The sequence below is a fragment of the Balaenoptera physalus genome, assembly GCF_965194825.1.
Source record: "Balaenoptera physalus genome assembly, chromosome: 20".
NCBI classification, from domain to species: Eukaryota; Metazoa; Chordata; class Mammalia; order Artiodactyla; family Balaenopteridae; genus Balaenoptera; species Balaenoptera physalus.
Genome location: NC_138901.1, coordinates 1,312,332 through 1,338,891, shown reverse-complemented (window position 1 = coordinate 1,338,891; position 26,560 = coordinate 1,312,332). Strand labels below are relative to the sequence as shown.

The 26,560-nt window shown below is 43.8% G+C and overlaps 1 protein-coding gene across 21 annotated transcripts in view; it reads right to left on the bottom strand.

Moving 5' to 3' along the window:
* CEP112 (centrosomal protein 112) overlaps nucleotides 1–26,560 on the bottom strand; it is a 420,211-nt gene that overhangs the window by 26,762 nt on the left and 366,889 nt on the right. For 20 of the 21 annotated variants that reach the window (XM_082441876.1, XM_082441874.1, XM_082441881.1 and 17 more), the window contains one exon: nucleotides 14,501–14,590. In XM_082441876.1, the coding sequence (XP_082298002.1) occupies nucleotides 14,501–14,590 (90 nt within the window). Of the gene's footprint in view, nucleotides 1–14,500; nucleotides 14,591–17,899; nucleotides 21,331–26,560 lie in introns of those variants that run through there. The other variant, XM_082441878.1, reaches the window with a different exon arrangement.

Here is a 26,560-nt window from a genome sequence, read left to right as displayed (position 1 = left end):
TCAACTGAAAAATCATCAGAATTAATATTGACAATAGCTCTGGTTGGCTGGATATATACAAACAAATGTGAGTATGTCCCTAAACAACAGCAATAACTGTTTAGAGACTATAAGGGGAAAATCCACAAAAGGAAAAAAGTGCCATAATATATTTTGAAATAAATCTAAAAAGAAATGTACACCGTGCATAAAAGGATACATTTCAATTGTACTGAAGATACAAAAGAAGACCTAATGAAATTCAAAGAGATGCAAAGATGTTAATTCTTCCCAGACTAATTCGTGAAGGTGTAATAAGACAAATTCTAACCAATCAGTCATTCAGATTTTAAAACATGAAAGTTATTCTAAGATTCATATGAAAGTACAGATGCTTAAGAATAACTAGGACAGTTCTAAAAAAAGTGATGAGGGAAGATTTTCCCCTATAGATAATACGGTTTGCTGTGTACTAGTGCCCTTCTAAAGGTGTTCCTTGTAATACCTGACAATCCTCACAACTATTTTATGAGGGGGCATTATTATTAACCCATTTTCAAGACAGGGAAACTTAAGCAAAAAAAGGAAACTAATTTGTGTGAAGTTCTACAGCAGGAAGTGGAAGTGGCATTGGGATTTGAACCTAGGCACTGGTGCTCCAGAGTCTGTTTCTTCAAGCGCCATAATCTATGACTCATGTGGGCACAGGAAGTGGATGGTCAGGAAAGGATACAAAGTCCCAAACAGATCCATGCACACGTGGAAAATGTGATTTTTGACAAAGTAGCATTTCAAATAAATGGCGGAAGACTATCTCAGTCAGTAAGTGGTACCAATAACTGGGTATATGTTTAGAAATAAAATTAGGTAAGATCCCTGTATAAGCTTCTATCATTGCTGTAACCAATTACTGTAAATGTAGCAGCTTGAAACGACACAAATCCATCACCTCCTCGCTCTGTAAGTAAGAAGTCTGAGCGGGCTGCGGACTCCGCTGGTTTCTCTGCTCTGGTCTCACAGGCCAAAGTCCAGGTGTGGGCTAGCCCAGACTCTTACCTGGAGGCGCTGAGGGAGCATCTGTTTCCAAGCTCATTCGGGCTGTGGACAGAATTCAGCTCCCTGCAGCTGCAGAGCCGACGTCCGCCCTGCCTTGCTGGTTGCCAGCTGGGAGCCTCTCTCACCCCTTAAGGCCCCCTGCAATCCTCCTCATGTGCCCCCCACCCTGGGGCACTGGACCCTTCTCACACCAAGAAGCTCTCTGGCCTCCCCTTCAGCTACCTGTCTTCTGCCTTCAACCAGAGAAAGTTCTCTGCCCTTAAAGCGGCCATGTGTTTAGACTGGGCTCACCACTTGCATAATCTGGGATAACTTCCATGTTTTAAGGTCACTGATTCTTAACTTCAGTTACATCTGCAAAGTCTCTTTTACCACATAATGTATATATTCACAAATTCCAGAGACAAGAGAATGAACCTCCTTGGGGAACATTCTGTTGCAATCCTTATACCACATGGTATATAGCAATAAATTTGAGGCGGATTAAAGTTAAATGTACAAAACAAAACTCTTAAAAGTAATGGAAGAAAATAAAAGAGAACATATTTTATAATCTTGGGTAGGGACGACCTTCCTAAGCAAGCTTAGAAATCATAAAGGAAAACATGGAAGATAATGTTCTCAAAAATTAAAACACTGACTAAAAAGACTAAAGATAAGCAACTGGGAGTAAGTATTTGCAACCTATTTAACAAATCATTAATATACAGAATTTGTAAGAAAATGAATTTCTATAGATCCAATTAGCAAAACAAATCAATAGAAGAGCTTAGCAACGAATGTGATCAAGTATTTCACAGAAATGTAAATACAGATGGTCCCTGACTTACGATGGATCGACTTATGATGTTTTGGTTTTATGATGGTGTGAAAGTGATACACATTCAGTAGAAACCATACTTTGAATTTTGATCTTTTCCTGCGCTAACGATACAATCTTCTCTCGCGATGCAGGGCAGGGGCTCCCAGTCATGTGATCACGAGGGTAAACAACCAACTTACTTACAACCATTGTGTCCCCAGACAAACCATTCTGAAAAAAATTTCACTTTCAGGACAGTATTCAATAAATGGCATGAGATATTCAACACTATTATAAAATAGGCTTTGTGTTACATGATTTTTCCCAACTGTAGGCTAACGTAAGTGTTCTGAGCACATTTAAGGGGGGCTGGGCTAAGCTCTGATGTTGGGTGGGTGAGGTGTATTAAATGAATTTACAACTTACAGTATAGTCAACTTAGGATGGGTTTATCAGGATGTAACGCCATCGTTAAGTCAGGGGAGATCTGTAGTGGATTTCCACTTCTAGTAACGGAAGCCTACATAATTCCCTCCCAAGTCTGCTTCAGGGTATTAGGGAACTAAGAAGCCAGGGAAGAACTATGGGGCCAATCCTGGAGATGGGAGAAATCAAGAGAACTTGTAAGTCTGGCATTTGGGGACATTTTAACACAGTGGCCTTTGCCACTTCTAGATTGGTTGGCGAGAGGTTGAGAAGCTGAACAGATCTTTTAACAGCCTCACAAAAGAAGTCAGGGGGACACAAACTGCAGTCCAGGAGTTCCTGGTAAAATCCCATGCTTTTGGGTGGAGCCCAAAGGGCTACACCCTAGGAGTAGGAGTGAATTGGAAACAGACCAGCCCTCTCCAAAACTGAAATCTAGCTCAAACGATCTCAGTCCCTGAAAATGGATTAAGGTTATTCAAGACGGCAAGTGCCGCTACCTGCTTACCTAGAAGCAAATGTAAATTCTCTTTGGAGACAATTATCATCATCCCAGGTCCCAAATTATTTCTATGAAGTTCTATATAAAATATCTGGCACACAATCAAAAGTAGCCAGGCTCACAAGAAAGCAAGACTATATGACCAAAAGCCAAGAGAAACAAATACAATGAAATGAGAACCATGTGAATTCCAGATAATGGTTATCAGACCTAGACTTTACAAGAACCAAGATAAATGTTCAACAAAATAAGAAAAATAGTTGTGAACTTCGTCATAGAACAGGAAACTAAAAAAGGAACTAAGTAGAAATTCTCTCTCTGGAAAATACAATAACCAAAATTAAGAATGGGTGTAACAGCAGGTTAGACACAGCTGAGGAGAGACTCAGTGAAACAGAAGCTAGATTAAAAAATATCCAGAATCAATACAAAACATAGGAAATATAGTTAGAAGACCAGATATATGTATATATACTTATAGTCTCAAAAAGAAGAGAGAATTAGGCAGAAGTTAAAATAGGAAATCTGATACTATAACCACTAAAGAAAGTATATCCATAATTAATTGAAAATATTCCAACAAAGAAAACTTCAGGCCAGATAGCTTAATCTACCAAACATTTTAAGGAGGAAATAATTATCAACACTGTACAAACTCTTCCAGAAAATAAAGAGGGAACACTCCATTTTGTTTTATGAGACCATCAAATTTTGATACCAAAATCTAGTAATATCATCACAATAAAAGAAAATAGTAGGCTAATCTCATTAATGAGCATAGATGTAAAAATTCTAAACAAAATATTAGTGAACCAAAATCCAGCAAAAGGTAAAAAGGGGTAAGTCACCATGATCAAGTGGGGCTTATTCTAGAAATGCAACGTTGATTTAACATTAGAAAATCAGTCTATGAAGATCACTGCATTAGCAGAATAAAGGACAAAATTCATATAATTATCTCAAAAGATGGAAAAAAGGCATGTAAGAAACATCCATTTATGATTTTAAAAAGAAAAAAAGACTCTTGGTAAGAAGAGAAAGAAACTTCCTAAGTGTGATAAAGGGAATCTATACAAAAGTCAATTGTATTTCTAAGTACTGCAACAAACTGTGAGAAAATGAAATTTTAAAAATAATGTCATTTAAAATAGCATCATAATTGTCAAATACACAGGAATAAATCTAACATAAAATGTGCAAGATATCTTTACATAAAATGATAAAAATATAACAAAAAAATTAAAGAATGCTTAAATAAAGCAGAGGGATATTCTATGTTCATGGACTGAAAGATTTACTAGAAACTGACAAGTCCAGTCTAAAATTTATAGAGAAACGCAAAAGGCTATGAAGAACCTATCGTTAAAAGGTAAGCTTCACAAGAACAAGGATTTTTGCTTGGTTTGTTCACCGATGTATATCAGGGCCAGTAAAGGGCATGATCTATCACAGGCGTTCAGGAAATATTTGTTGAATTGAATGGAAATGTCGAAAGTATGTATCACTTGGGAGTTTAGAAAAAGAATTCACTCTGAGCTGTCATTTAGTTACCGTGGCACACACTGATTTACCATCTCATTTACCTTCCTCTGTTTATCAAGCCAAGCAAAACCTCAAAATCTTATGTGCTGAATGAAGCATTTGGGATCATTCAGTCCAGTTTTCCAATTTTCTCCCATTCTTTCTGCAGGGGCATTCATTCAAATAAAATCTTAAAGCTGAAGGGCAGAAATATAAGAGAGACAGTGGCTCTGGTTCCATAGGGGGTGCCCGGCCTGACACACCACCCTTCAGACCACTGCCATCTTTCTGCTGCTGCCCCTGTGAGACCCAGCACAGCGTCCGAGCCTGGCGCCTGTGCCCTCTCTTGCCCACAATGGGCTACCTACCGAGCAGGGAAGGGCCCCCCACGAGTTTGTCAGGGCCCACAGCAGCAGGCTGCGAATTCCTCTCTTGCTTCTTAATCAAAAATGAGACAATCTCCTGTCAGAGTCTCCCCGCTACTTCTCCTCATCCCTTCTGAATAAACCTGAGTGTGAATCTCACATACGAAACCAAGAATGGATCTTTAAACAATGCTTTCTTTTATTATAATAATAGAAGCTCCTAGAAGACACCAAGTTTTCCATGTAGATTCAGTACGCTGAGAGCTGAGTAGGTACTAGGTTGTCTGATTCGCAATCGGCCTTTTAGTTCACAAAACTTTAATAATGCCAATGACGCTATAATCTTCACTAGTTCTACATTTTCCATTTGATTCAATAAATCATTCTTTGCCTTGAAGGTTTTATAATACTCTTTTTCAAATTGGAACTATGTCCTCTAATTCTGTGTAGAAATCCAAAAGGTGATTTACATGGAAAGTATATTCAAATGGCCTTTTAAACTTCTGAATTTTCCTTTGTATTAAAAAAAAATCACCTTTCTTTCCTTATTTCTAATTCAAATTGATATACATCTGATGTATCTAAAATGCCTCTGCTCTGTCATTTGTTTGACAATAAACAATTTCAATTGCTTGTACCTCAAAATAGCCCTTCCTCAACAGGAAAAGGAGGTCTTCTCTGGCTGGACTATGGTAGAAAAGGAATTGCATGTAAGTGGCACCGTAGACTATCTGATACTCTTTCCTGAACGTGACAAGCACAGTAAATAGTCATCGGACATCTCTCCCTCTAACCGTGCTGACTCACCCACCCTCTTTACCATCTCTGTGTTTATCTCTTCTTTGACTTCCTCTTTCCAGCTGTTCACTCAATTCCATGAATTCAGCGCTTATTAGTTTCCAGAAAAGCGAGCCCTAAAGACACGGCTCAGGGATACAGTCTCCCTTTTTATCTTCCTGGGAGACGATATCTGATTACCCAGGTTAATCCCTGATAATTTTCCTTGTCCTCCAATTTTAAAAGGTGGGGTAGGACCCAACTTCTTTTAAGCTTTTGTTCCTGCTTTTTTTTTTAAGGGCCTCCCTAATTTACTGATTTGGAGTAAATCATTTGGATTAAATCATTTTTGGATTTTAAAAATTAATTAAAAAAAAGACTAAACTTAAAGCCAAAACTTCCTCAAAAAAAGGAACAAACCGAAAGAAGTGAGAATGCATGAGCACATCACTTCACCCTGGGCAGGCACAGCCCGGCTCTGAACCTGGCAGCCCCAGGGCAGAGGTCAGATCCCAGCACGGCCGGCCCGGCAGCCTCCACCCCTGCTTCATCGCCCCCCCCACCTCCGTGTTCACTAACGTGCATGGACCAAGAGCCACGCAGAAAATGTTTTCTGGAAAAACAGCTGCAATGATGCAGGGGGTGCTTTGTTGACACTTGGCTTTGATACGTCAGCAAAGCACAGGATTAAAACCACGAGGCGGGCGCCTCAGGGACCCGCCTGCTCTCTCCTCCAGCGAAGTTCAAAACAAAGGGAATCTCAAGAAAGCAACGCTGGAACACAGAACCCATTCACCCCACAGGAGCTGCTGCAAGTTATCCATTAAAAATGGCTCTGTGATCATCATGTATAGTTTCTGGCGGTGGTTTTGGGTACAAGTGTTTGACTTGCTTTGCCACTAAAATCTACCAGAATAACTGATTTACAAGGAATGGTTTGATGAGATGTATGCTTCAAGTGTTTTTCAGAAAATAGGGGCAAGTATTCAAACTCTCATTGAGAATAAGATGTGGCCAAAATTGAATGTGGTTCTATCCCTCATAACAACTCAAATTTTAGAATGATGCATTCATACCAGCTGTCTGGGAACAAAAGAATTAGTCTGAATTTGTAAATAAACTGTGGTTATAAAAATTACTTGAAACAAGCCAGAATAATAACCATTAAACATGAAAAGTCAGTAGAAGTCTTTGAATTATACTTCCGTTGCAATTATTATTCCTGTTTTCATAATGTGCTTAGGGATAAAACATAGTTCTGAGCTGTTAGTACTTTTAAGTAAATTTCACTGCAGATGAGTTAGCCCACAGCAGCTAAGACTGTGAAGTTTTAAAATCCATTATGGAAAATGGAAATTAGAGGCTTGGAAATCTGTAAAAGGCGAATTCTTCCTTTTAACAATTGTCATGATTGTTGCTTAATTGATTTTCTGTCTGCATTGCATCTTCCTCCGTAAGCCTGCCTGTGACTGTAGATTTGTTGGTTACCCTTGATGCTGACCGAGGTGGTTTAAAGATAAGCGGTGCTACCCAATGAAAGCTTTACATATATTGATGTTGGTTCTCCTAATGTTCATGTTTCTCCCCGACAGATCACTGGGCTTGGTGGGAGGTCAATACATTCTTTGGGAACACAAATGATAATGTTGTAACAGTACAGCAGGCGGAAGGAGCTGAGATGTTAACATTATCCCAAAGCTACTGATACCAAAGGAACCAGGGAAGGAAGCAGCAGAAAGCTAAATTTCTCAGTAGAGAAAATCAAGGGCTCCGTTTGTATTCATCCTGCTTTGGCCTTCTGAGGGCACCCCGTGGAAGAGACCTGCAAGGAAGGTCTGCCCTATTTCAGGGAAGAATAGAACGGCCGGCACTAGGCACTAGTGACAACATGGATGAACCTGGAGGCCATTATGCTAAGAGAAATAAACCAGGCACAGAAAGAAGAGCTCACTCATCTATGGAATGAAAAAAAAAAAAAAAGTTGAATTCATAGAAACAGAGTAGAATGGTGATTGCCAGGGGCTGGAAGGTGGGGGAAGCTTCTGGTCAAAGGGTGCAAACCTCCAGACATCAGATAGTTCTGGGGTCTAAATGCACAGCCTGGCGACTACAGTTAAAGATACCGTATTGGGTACCGGAAATTGGCTAAGAGAGGACACTTTTTTCTTTTTTCTTTTTTTTTTCGGCATATTATGCTTTATTATTTCAAGAAAGGTAAAAATGCAACTGAAACACAAAAAAAGATTTGTGCAGTGTTTCATGATTCAGTCTTGGTAGGTTGTATGTCTAGAAATTTCTATGTTTCTTCTAGATTGTCCAATTTTTTGGTTTATAATTGCTCGTAATAATATCTTATAATCTTTTTTATTTGTGAGAATAATTGTAATATCTTCTCTTTCATTTCTTCTTTTTTTTTTCAAAAGGATTCCATATCCTTTCGGTATAACTGATAATCTAAGAGAAGACACTTTAAATACTCCCACCACACACAAAAGCAACCGTGGGAGGTGATGGATTTGCCAGTGAACTTCACTGTGGCAATCACTTCACAAGGCATGTCAAGTCATCACGCTGTACACTTTAAATACATACAATATTATTTATCAATTACACCTCAGTAAGACTGGAAAAACAAAGACTGAGGACACACAGAGGAAAGGTGGGCTGGCATCCTGCCCCGCCTTGGTGTTCCCTGGACCACATGGACCCTTTGGTGCCTGAGGCCTGGGGAAGAGCCGAGGGCCACAGATGAGCCAGGAGAAGTCTCGATAATCCTACTCACCCCAGAGGAAAATTACGGAAAAAATCTGTAACCTTTATTTCCACAAAAGTCTAGACAAGGATGTGTGTGGAGAAAGTCCATCCAGACCGCGTGCAGGACGCGCGTTACAAAGCCTCTGTCATCACTGCTCAGGCGCGGTGGCCTCTGAACTCTCCACCCTCCGGCTCCCGGCACCGTGCGATGCTGCTAGTCCTCCCTCCACCCTGCCTCCACTTCCTCCTTTCGTCCACGGATTCACTGAGTACCACGTGGGCCAGGCGCTGGGCTAAATGCTGAGTGTAAGGATGAAGGGGACACAGTCCCAGCTCAGGGACCCTCCCTCAAAGAGCAAAGTCTCCCGAGGGAGTCTGATGGGAAAACCTTTAATGGAGCGTCACGGAAAGTAGGACCAGAGCGCAGAGCAAAGGGGGACGGGGCAAGGCTGTCCTGAGGATGAGACTCAGAAGAGCAGAGGCTCCACAGGCAATTCAGTTCAACAACGAGGGCTGGGGATGCCGTGAAGATGACAGCTGGGTCCTTACCCTCAAGGGGCTTAATGTTCAGTAGGAAACCATCTCTGGTTTTCACGACATTGCACTCTTCTGGCTCTGCTCTCATCTTTCTCACCATTCGTCCCCGTTAAATCCTCTCTGGATCTTCCGCTGCCTTCTCTGGTCCCTGGAACGTGGTCCAGCCCGTGGTTCTGCCCACGGCCCTCTCCCCTCTCTGCTCTTCCTTGTCAACATCATCCGCCAAGATAATTCAGAAAAGTTCACACTTCTTTCTTAAGTTCTAGATCCAGATTTTCAACCTGGGCTCTTTCTTACATTCTACATTCAGACTTTCTTTCTGGGGCTCGAGTTCAGATTTTTAGCTACTTGTCTCCAGAGGAACGTGCGGCTGCCAGCATCTCAGACTCTGCCTCTAGAAAATGGTGCTGTCGTCCACTTGGTATTATTTTTGACATATTCCTTTCTTTTACTCTCTAAGTCTGTGTTCTATGAATTTTAAGTGAGTCTTCACATCTACCCTTTTCCTCTTCTACTACCTTTGACAATATCCAGTTCAAGCCCTTTGGATTTCTCTTGTGACTAGTGATGTGAATTTAGCGTGATAACGTATGAATTCATCTCTTTTCATCTCTTTTTCATTTAATCTTCTGCTGCTGGATTAATCTTTCTAAAGTAAAGACGCAATCATCTAATACTACCCGGTTAAAGAAAAAAATCCTCAGTGGCTGAAAACTGCTTTCTGACCAATGACCGAAGTCCCCGGCATTGTATCCAAGTTTGTTGGGTGCACAGTGCGGGGTAAGGAGTAGACAATAACAAAGATTTGATGCTATCACTATTTTTAATGGATGAAACGAAGGTAGCTAACTTCCCGGTCTTTTCCCCCCTCACTGACGCCCCCTCTGGCCAGGACGCCCCCAAGCCCACTCCACCTCCTAACCCCTCGTCCTAGCCCAGTGTCCCCTCTCTGCTGGCGACCAGCTCACGGGCCTTCTCCTCTGTGAAGAATAATAACCACACACATTGCACCCGCGTTATGTTCTCTAGTTTCTGAAGTGTTTCACATGCATCTTGTTTTGAAGTTCACGTGAACCCCGTGGGAGGTGTTATTACTGACATTTTAGGAGCCTGATATTTGGACCAGTTAAGTGACTTGCCCAAGACCACACGACCGGTGGTGGCAGAGGTGGACTTCTAGCTGCAGTGCTTCCCTGCTGGGTCCGACTCGTCCTTGAGGCCTCTCCTGTTTCCCCTCCCTGTGTCTCACTAGGGGTCTCAGGACAACCTCTGTTCCCTCCCCAAACACACGGAATTACCAGATTCACCTCTGCTGAAGCATCTGCTGTGTCTAGGCCTTAACTGGATATAAAGTGCCTGCTGCAAGGCTGTGACTGGAATATATTTTAAGACACTTCAGGGTGACCTGTGCCTGCACAGCCCAGACCTGAATGCCTGGACACACCAGATGAGAACTAAACCAGCCAGTGGCTGAAACACGCCGGCCAGGAAACCCGAGAGGCCCCGGCCGCAGGTGCTGGAAACACTGCCTGCCTGTCAGCAAGCACCAGGCCCTGCCTTGGGTGGTGGACCCTTTCCCGCAGGGTCGGGAAGACGGCGGGCAGTACCAGTGCTGCATTCTTCCCGCACCTTGTGAGCTGAGCCTCTAAGCCTTTGGAAGAAAAGTAACGTCTTTTAAATGCCATGACTGCAGTCTACACTTTACACCCATCTCTGCTCTACTAGACTGTAAACTCCTTGCGGGCTGGAAGGAGAACTCATCCATGTTTCTTCTCAGTACCTGTCATGGGCCAGCACAATACGCCTGTCAAAGGCATGCAATGTGGAGTAATTGTATGACACTGCTGTGAAATGCACGGCATTGCATTCCATTTATTAGGTCTCAAAGTATTAGTTCTTCTCACTAATTTACGTAAAAGAATCTTCTGGGAAACTGAGTGATCCATGTAATCAAAGCTATTCACACGTTCGAAACTGAAAAACCCCAGTTCAAAGCAGGTATTTTGTTACATGTATATTAATATTTATGTTATATATTATATTAGGTTCAAGTCTGACATTGTTTAGTGCCTTCGTGATAAATATATGCTTGCTTTGCACAGTGTTAAGAGCGCCAAGTAAAATTTTAGCCTGTTTCTTTTCTTCCCTCTCTTTTCTATAATTTATCAGACCGAATTATTTTGGCAAGGGCTAGCAAATCACCTAGTCTCGCTGTGAGAAATGAAACACTGTTTGTTCCCGAATAGGAGATTTATTTTTACCCACAACCTGAACCCGAGTGATACACGCCATAGATGCATCTCACACTGTGGTCAATACAATGGAAAATCATATCCCGGGGTGGGCGGCCTGCCTCCCCCCGCCCCCCCGCCCCGCCCCGGCTCTGCCGTTGCCATGGTAGGGAAGTCGTGGCCTTTTCCAGTGACTCAGTTTCCTTACATAACGAGGAAGTCTGGTCAGAGCTCTGATCTCCCCTCCTTTGCTGCAACTATGGGATTCTTGCTCGGATCTTATCGGGAATTAGAAATTATTAACTCCTGGTATGGAGAAAAAGAATGATAGCTTTTAATTACTTTCCTATTTATGGATTACAGGAAAGATATGTTTCTATAAGGCTGACTTAGAAGGAAGTTGGTCTTTTCTAATTTTATTGGTGTTATCTTGACGCTTCACAAGGGGCAAATTAACCCTTTGTAACCACGGATGAACCAGCCTTCCCTGGGCACCCTGGTGACAGACCTGCCGAGGGTGTGGAGTTAGAGGAGAGGGTTGATGCCACTGAGGCAAGTGGTGGGCAGCTTGGGTACCACCCATCAAGACCTGATGAGAAGCAGCTTTTTGTGTTTAATTAAAAACACAACTTTTAGAATGCCTCATTCATTTTTTTGTTTTTATAGAATCAAAACACAGGAATTTTTCTTAAATGAAAAACAGAGACAGTTTCAACTTTTTTTTTTTTTTTTTTAAGCAAGCAAGTTAAAAAAAGAAGCCCAGGAAATTGTCCTTTGTAATTCTGCCAGTTTCAATTTTGATTCTTTATGCAACTAGTATCAGGATAATAATATTTGGTTGAAACGAAAGAGAAGAAAAGTTCCAAGAAGCTGTTCTGCACACATTTTGGTTGTTTGATTGGCTGATGTCAGGCTAGCTACTGTTATTTTGCAATTGCTTTGACAGAGGCAAAAAAAGAAAATAACAATTTCAACATTTAAAAAACCCTCAGTAAGTATATTAAATATAATCAGACCCTAAAAATTTTACATGACGATACTTCTATACTTCTAATTATTTTTGACTACCTCTATTAGTGTCACAAATGGAAAGGTCAGATTTAGATAAACGTTAAATCAAATTAAATATAGATGAATAGTATTTATGAAGTGCCCATGATTTGTTCTTCAGCTTTACTGAAACAATTGGCATTTTTGCTTAGCTACACCCTAGGATCTCGTGGAAAGAACCCAACATTTCATGGTTGCAAAGATTATGAAATATTCAGCTTTACCCATGGGTATTTCCTGACATTTCTTTGGTGAACTGGAGGCTAATAGAAGATATCAGGAATTAGTGTAAGAAATAGTCTAGAAAGCTATTGTCACTACAAAGATGAAAGCAACTTTGATGATCAAAAAGAAGTCAATAAAATAAGACTGAAGTGGTTCCTGAATCCTTCCCTATTGTTCATTTGGGATTTCTTAATTTCCCTACTCTCAATATATTATGGAATTTTCTGTGTGAAGTTCTGCCATGAATTAGAGTGATGTCAACAAAGTTTTACCTTAAGTCATATTTTATCACAAACTGGAGAAGGCCCAGTCCTCCAGGGAGACCTGTTTCCTGCTTTTAAGAAGCTTGTCTTCTTTTAGTTCCAGGCATCCCAGCCAGCTGGGGGGTTGCAGGGAGGCTCAGCTGACCTCAGTGACAACTGAGCCTGTGCCGGTCCCACCTGAAGGACACACAGCCACCCAAGGAGGTATTTTCACCTGTGGCCACATCGGCTCTGCTTCCGTCTGCTTTGCTCTTTGCTGCTCTCTGCCCACAGAGAGTTAATGACGTTGCCCGCCGTACCAGGTGTCTGGGGTGGTATTTTTTTCCCTGCCATCCTTAATAAACTCACTTTCCCTATCACTGCTAGGCAGCTTTTTAAACTAGAAATGCTGTAACTTAAAAACTGTCATGAAAGGAGCAAAGATTTGGAATTCAGCTAAACCAGGGTGTGAATCCACCTGTACTGTTTACCAGTTGTGTGATCTTGGACGTGTCGCTTAACCTCTCTGGGTTTTAGTGTGCCAACTGGGAAATGGGAGGGTAATACTGGCCTTACATGGTTATTATCAGGATAAATGAACTAACATGTGTAACGTTTCTTGTACAGTGTCTCTCATCTTGTGAGCCTCCAATAAATATAGTTATTATTAGTTTTTCATCCTAGAATTTCCTATTTTGTGATCCTATCATGGACTGTCTGACATAGACCCTATAGAAGACATATCGTATATAGACGTGATATATACATACATGACACAAACATGACATGTATATGATGCAGGGCATACATTAGACAGTAGGAAGGAATTATAGGAGGTCAAGTCCATTCAGTAAGTATTATTACTTGGCATCTATTAGATGCTTACACCTGCCATTTTGTGCAATCCCTACCTTGGGGTCTTGTTTGTAAACAACTCCAGAGATGACAAAAGTTCCTCTATTCGCCTTACTTCAGGGCTTACTCTTCTGACAAGGTCAAAGTGACCTAACCCAATATTCCTGTACTGAATTGACTACGAGACAACCAAAGTATAAGCGTCTGCCAATACCTACGGCTGGTTCTGCCCATAAAGATTTGTGGCACTTAGAAGAATTTTAGCAATGCTGTATGCAACAGCTGAGGACAGTGCGTTTACAAAAGGTTTCCTTAAGACTCATGAAGTTTATTAATACACTGATGACTTTTCAATTTAAATTTAGTTACATTTACTTTAAATGTAAAAGAATTGGATGAAAATGATCCTGTGGTTTGAAAATAAAATAGGTCATTAGCTATTGTCAAAGCCAGATTATTCTGGTTATACTAGATTCGTTTCACTAACACACTGGAAAGAAGGAGGAGAAAATTAAAATTCAAAAGAAAACATGATCTATGTCTCTAAGTGCAACGATGTCCCTGTGTTCTGATATGACGACGCAGCAGACATCATTGGCTGCATCCCCAACACATTTCCCCTCTCCCTTGTCCGGGCTGTCCTTCCTCTTATGACTCCATCGCCGGCAGGTAGACCCTAAGTGGTCCAGCCTAGTTTGGCACCCTCTGTCCTCTCGCCAGGGATTGGACGTGTGACCTGCTCTGGCCAATGAGATGAGAAGGGAGCTGCGTATGGGGGTGGTTCTGGGAAAGGTCTCCTGACTTTTCGGAAGGGCACCCCGGCAACCTAAGTCCCTTTTTGCCTCTGGATACTGCTAGATCTGCGCGGGATTCCTGGAGCTGCTGTGAGCCCCGCGGAGCTGGCTTTGGGATGGACCCTACACAGGACGTAGAGCCGGGGGAGCGAGAGAGAGGCGGAGCCAGCGACCCAGGGCTCCCTGCCCAGAGCCCGCCCTACCTACAGGCTTCGGGCGACAGAAGTTAACAGGTTGCGAGGCAACAGATCCCTTTGTTGCTTACGCGCAGCAAGGGCCCCAGGATTCTGTTACTCGCGGCCAAAGGACCCGGTGGTAACGGGACACACGTGAGCTCCTGGACCTGGAGGGAGTGAACGAGCAAACCAGCCCAGCGGGCAGTACCTGCTCCTGTGATTCCAGTTCCTTGTGCTGCAGTTTTTTCTCCAAACATCGTGCTTGATTCGAGCGCTTTTCTAGCTCGTCTTGTAAAGCCTGAAACGGTATAAGATAAATACAAAAACATTAAAAATTAGCAGCCTTGGAAAAAAGTTTTACCACCTGAACTGGTATCAAAAAGGCCTCAGATCTCTGGTCTATTACTGCTGCTCCAAAACCAGCCTTTCAGTATCAGGCCCAGATGTTTTCTACTTTAGGAATAACTAGTATCAAAAACTCCAAACTCACAAGCCAGACACATTAGCAGGTGTCAATTCATCTTATAAAAACATCTCCTATTCCCAGCATAGACACACAAGCACGCAATAAAGCACAGAACTATTGCTAATTAAAGTAGCTCTATCAGGACACCTGCGAGGTACACCTACACTCTGAAAAGTGTCCTCATAGCTAGGAATCGTTAACACTGGACCGACATGACATTTTTCAAAATCATACTCCGGTAATTTGAGTATGTTATGGTAACCTTAAAGGCATTTTTTATTAAGCCATTGAGGATGGCATGGAATTTGAGGAAACTGTAAGAAACAGACAGAGATGAACACTTTCAGTTGCCAAGTAGCTGTTGGAAATCAAATTCAGGTTCATCTGGGGGAAGCCGGGAACGGAAAGATCGGTAAATATCATTGTATCAATTACTATTTTAAGCAAAGAGGTGAACTAGAAAAGAAACAGGATCCATTCAAACAATCCGATGTAATTATAGATATAGCACATGGGAAGTGACGGCGAACAGAGCACACTCTCAGAGCGTGACCGCAAAGATGCTAAATGAACTCTCAAAATAAAATTCATTCAATCAAGACTCCTGAGTTCCTGCTCTAGGTTGAGGACTGTGATAGTTATTCCAAATAAAGCAGCGAAAGAAAACAGACAAAACAAACTCCCTGCTCTCACGGGGCTTCTGCTGTACTGGGGCAGACAGTAAGCAAACAGTGAGTGTAATATATACGTCAGTGGTAAGTGCGGAGGGAAAATAATGCAGGGAAGGAGGCTGTTCTGGAGCGTGGTGAGGAGGGGTGTTGCAAGTTTAAACAGATGGCCCAAGACAACCTAACTGAGCCAAAACCTGAAGGAGAAGAGCGAGCAGGTCACAGAGACACGTGCAGGAAGAACCTTCCAGGCAGGGACCCCTGCACGTAACGGGGGCCAAGTCACGTCAGGTCCCGTGAAGCCTCAGAGGGCAGGTGAGGACTTCAGGCTTTATTCGAGGTAGACGGGGGCCCCTGGAGGGCTGTGGGCAGCGTTGCTTTGGTTGCCGTGAAGAACAGATTGAAGAGGGAGACGGGCGGAGGCAGAGAGGCAGGGTCGAGGCCATGAAAACACACTGGGAAAGGGTGGTGGAGAACTGGACCAGCCGGGGGTGAGGCAGTGGCAGATTCCCAGTCTATCTGAAGATAGAGATCGCAGCCCCGGGGAAAGGATGCAGAGCATGGAAGGTAAAAAAAGAGAAGACGACTCCGGGATTTTGGCTTGAGCAGGTAGAAGACTGCGGTTGGGGAGGTTCGGGAGGGACAGGTGTGGGGGGAGAAGGTCTGGAGCTCAGCCTGGGGTATGTCGAGCGTGGGATGCCTGTTCCACATCCAGGCCGAGATGCTGGGTAGCAGCTGGGGAAGGGTCTGGAGTTCAGGCACGATGTCTCAGTTTGTATCCACTAAAAATTCCTTCAGTGCGATTCCAGTCTTTTCTCCACGTAGATAGAGACCGTGGTCCTTAACCTTCTTCTGGTGTTCTAGCTCCACTGGAGCATCTGGCAAATGCTGTGTGGTCACTCCCCACGTGGAAAACAGCGCTTATTATTTTGCCTGTGATTTCAGGGAGTCCAGTTGCCTGAAGCCTGTCCACGGATGGACCCCAGGCTAAGAACCTCTATTTAAAAGAGTATAATGGTTTGAGAATGAGGGCAAAGGCTTTAGGGGCTTTTTGATATTATACCTGATTATAAAGTCCATAATTCAACCAAATCTGACAATGAGCTTAAAACTCTACTTTTGTTTAAAATTCTGTTATTGTGGTCCGTTTCCAAAAGGATGAATGCAGTTGTTCCTATGCTTTTTGACCAAGTAGCACTTATTTTTCCTTTTGATAATCTTGTACCAATAAGTAGGATCCTATCAGCTGCTCTTATGGCATAATCTGGGAGAGGAATGAATACAGTGCTGGGAAGGATGTTTGGACGTGTTTTTCTGTTCCCACTCTTTTCTGCTCTCCATCCTCATACTGCGGTCAGAGTGATCTTAAACCGAAATATCACGTCATTCCCCCGCTGGGATGCTTAGACACCACTGCAGCGCCCCTGAGACGCAGCTCAGACTCCCCAGCAAGCGTGGGATTCAGGGACCTTCGTCTCCCGGCTCCGGCCACGCTGATGTCGTTGCTACGATCAGTAACAACAGGGGCTACCGTCAACTGGGTGGACTTTATTTTTAACCCTCTTTGCAATCCTGTGCAGCAGGTAGTCGTTCATCCCCATTAGGAAGGACAGAATTGAGGCTCAAGGAGGTTAATGAGCTTTCTCAGGTCCCTGTGGCCAGAAAGAAGGCACCAGGCTGGAATTTCAACACACTGACCAAGTTCAGTACGTTTGTTCTCCTCCACGCTGCCTTTCTCCCCCTGCACCTGTCTTCTTTGCCTTGAAGCTGTCCCATCCGCTCTGCTCGCGGTGTAACCTCGCTGACCTATCCTGAGAGCAAAGCATGGACGCCTCTGGGCTTTCATCCACCCAGAGTTTGAGGGACTCGATCTCTGTGTCCGCGTGAGGCTGGGGCACCTGAAGCGCAGGGCTCTCACCTCCTCACGCCTGCCTGCCTGGTGCCTGGCGCACGCTGGACACTGAACCCGTGTCTGGGAAGGAACCAGCACACATCTGAACTACTTCCCCGAGTCACCAGGGCTTCCAACAGTCCTTAAAGTGGCACGTTAAACTAAGGGGTATTGAGTTTCTCGAGATACAGAGAACACAAATATATCTTCCAAAGGTCTCTATCTGTACACGCATGTTACATATGTATATACCTATGATACTATTATTTGCAATATAATATTGTCTGGTTTCTGCCACAATAGAAAACAACACTCTCTTGTTTCTTTGCTTGTTTTAGTTTTTAGTTTTACTTCACAGAAAAGAATACAGGAGACATGAATCTCCTTTTTCTTTTAAACAGAAACGTGCCCTCCCTCCGCCTGGCCTGCATCCTTCCCTTCACCAGCAGAGCCCTGGGAGTGGCCACACTTGGGGGTCCCCGTCCTCCCCCAGCCTCTCAGCCCCCACCATCCTGCCCCCCAGGGATGACAAGGGGGGGACCAGGAGCTGCCAGAGAAGCGGAGGCAGAGTCAGCCTTGACAAGCTGAGGTTAAGGTGCTGGTGGGGTCTCCGAGGGGACCTGTCACTCTGGGAGGGGGGTCTCGACAGTGGAGAGGGGCTTGGGCCGAGGTGTGGATGGGGACACTTCCTTGGGGAAGGCAGTAAGAAGGGGAGAGAAAAGAAGAGGTCAAAAACCTGACCCTTGACCCTCACGGGACGCCCACACTGAGAGCAGGCGGAGGGCGGGGAGGCGAGAGGCCTGGTGAGAACGCACAGGTGCAGGAGGGCGGCTGAGGAGGGGTCAGTACCGTGAGGGTCCGGCCAGGGTCCCTACGAGAACAGGGAGCAGGGTTAGGCCTGATGCTTTCTCCACCCTTCACACGGTGAAGTGCTATTAATAGTCCTATTAGTCCACCACACTTCATCAATACGATCGAAACAGAAGTGGAATTACATTTGCTTTTCAAAAAGGTACCACTTTTCAAATTTGCTCATAGTTTAAAGATGTAAAACAGAGAAAGCAGTGTGTCTAGAAATTAGTTTTATTATCTATTAAAAATCAGTTGGAACTAGTATATATTGTACGTCAATTATACTTCAATAAAAGAAAGAATACATTTTTAAAAAGAAAAAAAAAATAGGTGACTAATGAGAACCTGCTGTATGGCCCAGGGAACTCTACTCGGTGCTCTGCGGTGACCTGAATGTGAGGGAAACCTAAATAAGAGAGGATGTATGTATACGTATAACTGATTCACTGTGCTGTACACCAGAAACTAACACAACATTGTAAAGCAACCATACTCCAATAAAAACAAGCAAAAAAACTAAAAAAAAAATCAGTTTAAAAAAATGGAGAGTAACCAAGTAATATCCCACTTTCCAAAAAGTTAAAATGTATCAGACTAAAGGAAAAGGACAGCTGTTCCTGGTCTCATATTCTAAAAAGTTATTAGGTCATTAGATGTTCATCCTCAGTTCGCCAGAGGCCTGTGTGAACATGACCACAACTACTGAGTGAGCACAAGAAGGACCTTTCTTTTCAGTTGTGGCTTCTTTATTCAAAAACCTTCCAACGTGACATTTGACACACCCACAAAACACAACTTTTACTTTATTCCTGAGAAAAGCCCAAGATCATTAAAGAATGGAATGTCCAACACTGGGTCAAAAATCTAAAACAAAATCCAACTTGAACGGCTACGCTGTTTATTCTGCAAAAGTAGGCCCCGCCTCAGCTCTGCTATGTGAACTTGCATCACTGCTGAAAGACAGTTCTTTTCTCCCAGTTAAACCTGCCTTTAACTGCCATGCAAGTGGGCTTGCTGGGGGTGGCCAGCCTCGGCCGGCTCTCAGAGCACGTCGTGGGGACTGTGAACAAAGAATGACATTTTCCAGAAGAAAAGCGTACACGACATAAGCAGCTCTGCAAGAACAGCGAGGGCAGGCCACACGCTTTAAAAGGGAGCCAGATATAGGATATTTGATTTGTTTATTTAAAATAGGAAAGTAGTGAGAGCACATTAAAGTGTAAAAGATTTGACAGTTTCATGGACTCTCCAGGGTGAGGAGAAGCCAGGGTAGCTAATGTGCCCCGAGGGGCACCTGTGAGGGTCCCAGAGCTCTGCTGTTCGTCGGAGAAAGAGTCTTATCGTCAACGCTCTTCCATAAAACTTATAAACATGGTTGGAGGCCAGCTGCTCAACTTGTAAAGCCACGCATTAGGGACTTCTGTGGTCTCACTAAAAACCAAAGTATCAGGGCTTCCCTGACGGCGCAGTGGTTAAGAATCCACCTGCCAATGCAGGGGACACGGGTTCAAGCCTTGGTCCAGGAAGATCCCACATGCCGCGGAGCAACTAAGCCCGTGCGCCACAACTACCGAGCCTGCACTCTAGAGCCCGCGAGCCACAACTACTGAGCCCACGTGCCACACCTACTGAAGCCCGCATGCCTAGAGCCCGTGCTCCGCAACAAGAGAAGCCACCGCAATGAGAAGCCCGCACACCGCAAAGAAGAGTAGTCCCCGCTCGACGCAACTAGAGAAAGCCCGCGCGCAGCAACAAAGAACCAACGCTGCCAAAAAAAAAAAACAAACACCAAAGTATCTCTCATAGGTCTGAGTCAATTAAACAAACATGAAATGATGGCAGGTACATGCCTTTTAATAATGGACACATGAAATGCAAGTTTGTTTGAATTATAAGTGGTTAAAAAGTTATTTAATAAAGGAAAACTTCATTGGAAAGGAGAAATACTGGGCTGTAATGATACAAAAGATAGAGTCAGAGTGTCCCTAGTGTACAAGGCATGACAGAAGCTTTCAGACTTAGGATTTAGCACAAGTTTTTCTAGAGGTTTCTGACCTTGTCTTTGGCCAAACTCTCAGCCAGGTCCTCCCCTCATCTGAGGGTGGGACTGGGGGGCGGGTGTCCATGTGGCTGGCCGAGCACGCAAACTTGTCTCATAACCCGGGACACCTGCACCGCAGGGTCTCACCAGACAGCATGATCTCAAACTCCCCACTTTCCCATCTTTACCAAAAACCTCAGCTGTGAGAAATGTGGAAAAATCCACTTGCAGATCGAAACGGAATCAGTAGTACAGAAGTCACCTTTCTCCTGAATCACACATTCTACAGAACTGTGCCCTCCACTTTTTAGGAGTTTTCAAACCGGTTCTCACTGACTTGAGATTTGGTGTGTCTTCTGTGCATCCTGCCTCATTCTGTGTTGCCAGGTCGTGGCTCATGCTTGTGTCTGGCTTTGTCACAAGTCACCACGAGGTCGGCAGTACATCTTCTGGGCCAGCCGTACGTTGAGGGCTGAAGCATAAACGGCTCCTTCCCTGAGTTCTGGCCCATAGAACATGTTCTCCCGGAAGTGGGACCTTGAACGGTACAGTGTTCTTTTATTTAAAGGGACTGGATTAAAGCAGATGTCAGCAAAAAAGATTACGGATGAAGTTTTGCCCTATATAAACATAAAACTGGGGTTCTCAAAGTCATTGATTTCGCGTTAAGTCTGCGGTCAGGAACCAAGGCAGCCGACGAGCCTCCGCGGGGTGAGACACAGAAGGGGCCTCACCAGCAGCAACTCCGTGTAGCCAAGGAGATGAGCAGGGAAGACAAGCAGGGAGTCTGTATGAAAGATACTGCCAAGAAGAAGTCAGTCCCGCAAACTGCTAAAAACTGGTGAAGCCGGGTGGTGGGTAGATGGGGATTCTGCATATTATTCTCCCTACTTTCGCGTAGGTTTGAAAGTTTCCATAATAAAGAAAAAAAGAATTTTTAAAGCTTTTTCTACTTAAAAAACATGAAGTCACCATATCCTTCCTTTCATGAGGTTTGAATTTACTGTTTCACTTCAGAAAAAAACAGATGATTCATTCGTCCTTCAGTGAATAGGCGGGATGTGTAAGGATTTCCCCATGTATATTTTGGAAGCAGGGAGTGGGGTGTTCATATTTTGACCTAAGGAGAAGATAACAGGAAAGGGAAGGCTTACTTATATTTTTATTGAGATACAATTTACTTATGGTAAAACTCTAGAATTTCTTAAAAAAATGGTGATGGTCTGTTTTCCATTTAAAACATGTAATATGATTTAAAAGTTTGTGTCATAAAATATCTGTTCAGATAATAAAATCTTGCTATAAACCGTCTTCCACTGATTGGTTTATCCATCACAGAGAAATGACACCTAACCTGTGACTACAGTGAAGAGACACAAATTATAAAAGGGAAGTAAGGAGAACTCTCATTTAAACCTTAACTGCCTTTTTAACAATGCCCAAGATTACAAATGGTGCTGACAATATTTCTGATCAGTAGGTTTTCTTTGACAGGTAAATTGACATAGAAACAGCAAATGTTTTTCTTTCTACTACTGCTAACCGAAAATTAAGGGAAAATTAAATAAAACAATAAAATCTCATTACTTTTGTGTCAGCTCTATGGACTTACTTTTTTTAAAAAAAATCACATCTTAAACAGTTGGGATCCAGCAAAAAGCCCAAGCCCTGTGCCCCAGATGAGGAGATACAAATCTGGGGTTAGGGGAGATGACACAAGAGCAGAGAGTGATGTTTTGACTGGGTTGTCTCACTGGCTATTTACGCAGGCCCCTATGGCTCCTTTTTTATTTTATTATTTTTAAGTAGGCTAAACCTACTAACAAAAGCAACAAGTCTTCTTCAGCTGAAATGCCAGTCAAGATTTCTTTTAAAGTGGTTTCTTCAGACCTACCCAGAATGAATAACAAACCGTCAAAAAGTTTTATTAGTGATTCTGTAGAACCGAGAACAGGTTTGTACTCTAGATGTAAAGTTACTGAACTAGAACCACAGTTACTGCCGAGGCCACTAACATATTCAAAACACAATAGTATAATTTTTTTCCTTTAAGGCTTCCATTCAGGCTTTTAATTTTTTCACACTCCATGCAAGTACCTTTTTTTCTTTTTTTAACCCTCATAAGTCAGCCTCTTGTGGTACTGGTATGAAGAAAGGGGGTTTTAATACATATGACACTCTTCACATGAGGCAAAATTCCTTTCCGGTGAAAACTTTTTAGTTGTTGCAACAAACCGCATGAATGAGAAATTGCACTTTGATATGAGCTATTGTTCTAGTATTTGTTAGGCTACTGATCCAACAGAAAAGGCAAAAGTATTGCAGCCAATATAAAAAACAAGAGTAGCACTTTCACCAAAGAACACGAAAGTTTTCACTTTCCCTCTCTTTTCTTCTCTCTCTCACCTATTTTCAGGCCTTTAAAATTTCCTAAAAACCTCCCTTTAAAAGTCTTAAAACTGTACTTTTTAAAAAGTTAAGTGTTTCTCAGTCTTCACAGAGGTTCCAGGAAAAGAAATCATGTTATTCCAAAACTTGGATGATCTAAGGAAGCTGGAAGTTCCTAACACACCTCGTTAATGATCCTCAGTCACACACAGACCGTCCTGACATCACCCACGTCTCCTCTGGGAGTGGCCAGTACATCTGTACTCAGGAAATTCAAAGCACATTGGCCCTACTTCGTCCCTCCAGACAGCTTCACTTGCGAACACATTCTTATCTCGGGTGGTAGGAATCTAGGAGCAAGTTCAAGAAGCCCAGCTACGATGTTTCAGGATCTCAGAGGAATCTCCTCATTCAGCCTGTGTGATAACCGCTTGCACTGCAGTCAGTCTCTGCAGAAGAGACCACCCCTCCTCCACGGGAGCCCAGGGAATGGGGAGCACCTCTAAGTCATCTGTTTAAATTCTTACTTACTTACACGGCTACTCGTTCACACGTGCAATCCCTTGAGCCTGCACCACCATTCCAACCCCTGCCAACAAACGTGAATTTCTACCCTGTTTCTAAACCTGAAGTCATATTTCTCACTAAGTCAGTATGTCCCCTATATGATAACATATTTATGAATTGTGAATTCATCTGACTTTCCCCCTGCATCTTAGACTATGAGCTTCACAAGGGTAACACTCCTGCCCATATTTTTAAAGTAATCTCTGAAATGCTTAGTAAAGTGTTGGCACTATGGTAATAGTAGTTACTGGTGACATGAACCAGTTATATAAAGAACAAGCTGCTTCACTGTTCCTGCTAAAATTTCTCCAGATTTCATTTCCCACCTCAAATTACATAACTACCTTTCCTTACTGTGTCCGTAGATAAAAAGGTCTGAGGTTTACCCAGTCTGCTCCCTCACCTGTCCAAAGGGGTGTCCCTTCTTGTTTCCTCAAGAGAGTACATCCATCAGTGCCCTCATTTCTCTTTTCAAATTCTAAGGGGTTGGTCACAACTAGCGGACATTTAGTTCTGTCCAAAATGGCCATCGAGACATTGGTCCAGGCCAAAAGGTCCTTGGTGTTTGCTCCTATCAAAACGACCACTGGATTCAAACAGCCCATTACATTTCTTTATACTTTGGTTTATAGAATAAATGTATTAAAGATACTATCCTGTTTTATTGGTCCAATAGTTGTGCTGTGGCTGCAACTGCCAACGATAACCCCTCCTGCTTCGGTGGCCGGGCACAGGGGTAGGTAGATGGGCTGGGGTCCAACTCTTACAGAATTGCGGGGTTCGTATTAAGTATGTGCACCAAGAGGAGCCGTAAAGTTAAGAGAAACACGCAGAGGACGGCAAGTCGGAGCTGGGATCTCGTGGCGCGTGGTGTGTTGCTACGTCACCGGGCATCTGGTCGTCCAGTAAGGGTGGAGTTTGAAGGGAGGAGCCTGGCCCAGCCTCCATGTAACACGGGCAGGGACAGAGCACTGGCTCTGGGGGAGCGAGGACAGGCGTGCTCTCCTGATACACGGCGGTCGCGTGTGACAGCCACCGTGAGGGGACACCAGGCATCTAATTAACCCGCCCACCGCTGCCCCGTTGCCAGGGGTTAATGGGAGATGTTCTCTTGAATCAGTGTCCTGTAGATGTACCATCCTGGTGGGCCACAAGAAGCATCTGCTGCTCTTTGGAGGGGTTTCAGGGGGTGTGACCCCCATACGTACCTGCCAGTCAGCATGGGCCACCGTGCCCTCAGCTGATGGCCACCTACTGGCTGCCCCAGCCCAGCCAAACGGGGTGTGGAATCCCTCAGACATCAGTAAGGTTCCCCTACCAGTAAACCAGTGATCACGGGTCAGACGGCTACAAAAGAAAAAAGACAGCCCTTCTTCTGTTGCTTGGCAATATAACACCTCTATTTGAAAGTTCTCAGTGGAATATGGCAGCAATAGTATACTCACAAAGAGAAAAGCCAGTGCTACATGATGCTGGTTTTTGTTACCATTTCCACTCTTTTAACAGGAAGAAGAGTAAAAGGCACTGACACCACGAAGAGAGGGGCTCTGCAGTGCCTGAAGGATGACTAGTCGGGATCTGGATAACATGACAATCATTCCAGGTGGGACCAGAAAGCATCCGCACAAGGTCGATGCTGAAGGGGAGATAAGGAAACCCGACAGGTTAAAACGACATGCAGAGAAGAATCAAACGCAAAGCCATGGAAGAACTCTCTCCGTGATATTCGTGATGAAGGAGTCCTGATAATGCTGCCAGAAAGAACTCATTGAAGAGGCAAGTGAACCCAATTTCATTGCATGGAACTGAAATTCCAAATGAGTATAGAGTGACCAGATGCAGAAGACCATTTCCTGGGCACGATTCAGGTGCTCAAGACAATGAAAGAATTCTTATTTGCACAGCTTGTGACACTATTTGCTATTTAGGTGCCAGGCACACTATTCAGTGACAGCACCTTCAAGCGGCACCGACACAGGTCACGCAGGTACGGACTGTGCGAGCTGCTGTGTGAAGCTACACTGTGCCTCTGATGGACCCTTTAACCGTGAATAGGCAAAAGGACACTTACGAATACATACATGAGAACACACTTGCACTTGCACAGGGAAGAAGTCTCAGCATTAACCCTTCACTGTGCAGACGGGTTTCAAGATTGCAACTACGACTGCAATTCAACTACTCGACCCAACGCAGTTGTAAGAGGATGCCTGTTTCACTTTTCACAATCACTGTGGCGAAAAATACCTTCTTTGGGTCTAACGTGGGGGTGTATGACAACGGAAAGTAACACCTGTACACCTGTAAGCGTGCATGCGTGCTGTTTAAACTTCCACTTGTGCCTTTGGAAGATGAAAATGACACTTTGGAGTACGCTGTGGAGAAGGCAGAAGAAAAATCAGATGACCAAATAGATGGTGCTGAGGGTGTATGTCCGTGGAAGGACTGTCAGGGGCAGAAGACCAGACGCCCCAAGAGTGCAGCAGAAACCTGGAATGTTCACACATCAGTACTACACGGTGATCACAGGACAGACAGCCCAGCAGAAGCTGGCACAGCACATTTCAGAAGCTGGTCATAGCGCATCACCCTTCCATGTGGAGATTTACTGAAGCGCTAACAGACAAACGGCAAAGCCACGAACAAGCTGTCACCCAGGTTCCTGGTGGTCACGCTCAAGTACAGCTCCAACTTCACAACAACACTGACAAGATCAAATTCATACAACCGAAACTGTACACAGATATAACACACACAATGCCAATAGTCGGGTCCATACGTACTTGAGAGTAATTGCTCATCGGTTCAAGAGTAATCCTGCTGACTTCATGATGAGGAAGAACAAGAATAAATGTAGAATCCAAAATTCACCGTGAATGACAATAAAAATAACGTCAATAAAATTTTAACTAGGTTAAATGTTTGTATTATTTAGTGAATCGTGGACCCAATGGCCGTTCTGGACAGGACCACGTGCCCTGCAAGGCTCGGTCACACTGCTGACCCCTCCCTCTCTGCTGAACCTCTCTCAGCATCTTGTCTTTCCCCGCTGCACGCTGGAAACTGGCCCCCTTGCGCGTGTTGTTCGGGAGGACGGACGTCAGCTCTGGGGAGACACTCTTCCCAGCCCCTTTAATCCTGACGCTGTTTTTTCCCCTGACGGCCACGTTTCTCAAGCATTTTACTCCGTGACCCATATTCTCCCCCATCAGCTACCATTTTCCTCACCTGGAGCCTGACTTTGGTCTCCACACCTTATTAAACTTGCTCTCTGCAAGGGTAGCAATGAAGCTTTCCTTGCCAACCCAATGGCCCTTCTCGCGTCTCTATCTGCCTTGACCTTTCTGCTGCCCTGACCACTGTGAAAGCCTCTCCTTCCAGAGAGCTTCTCCTCT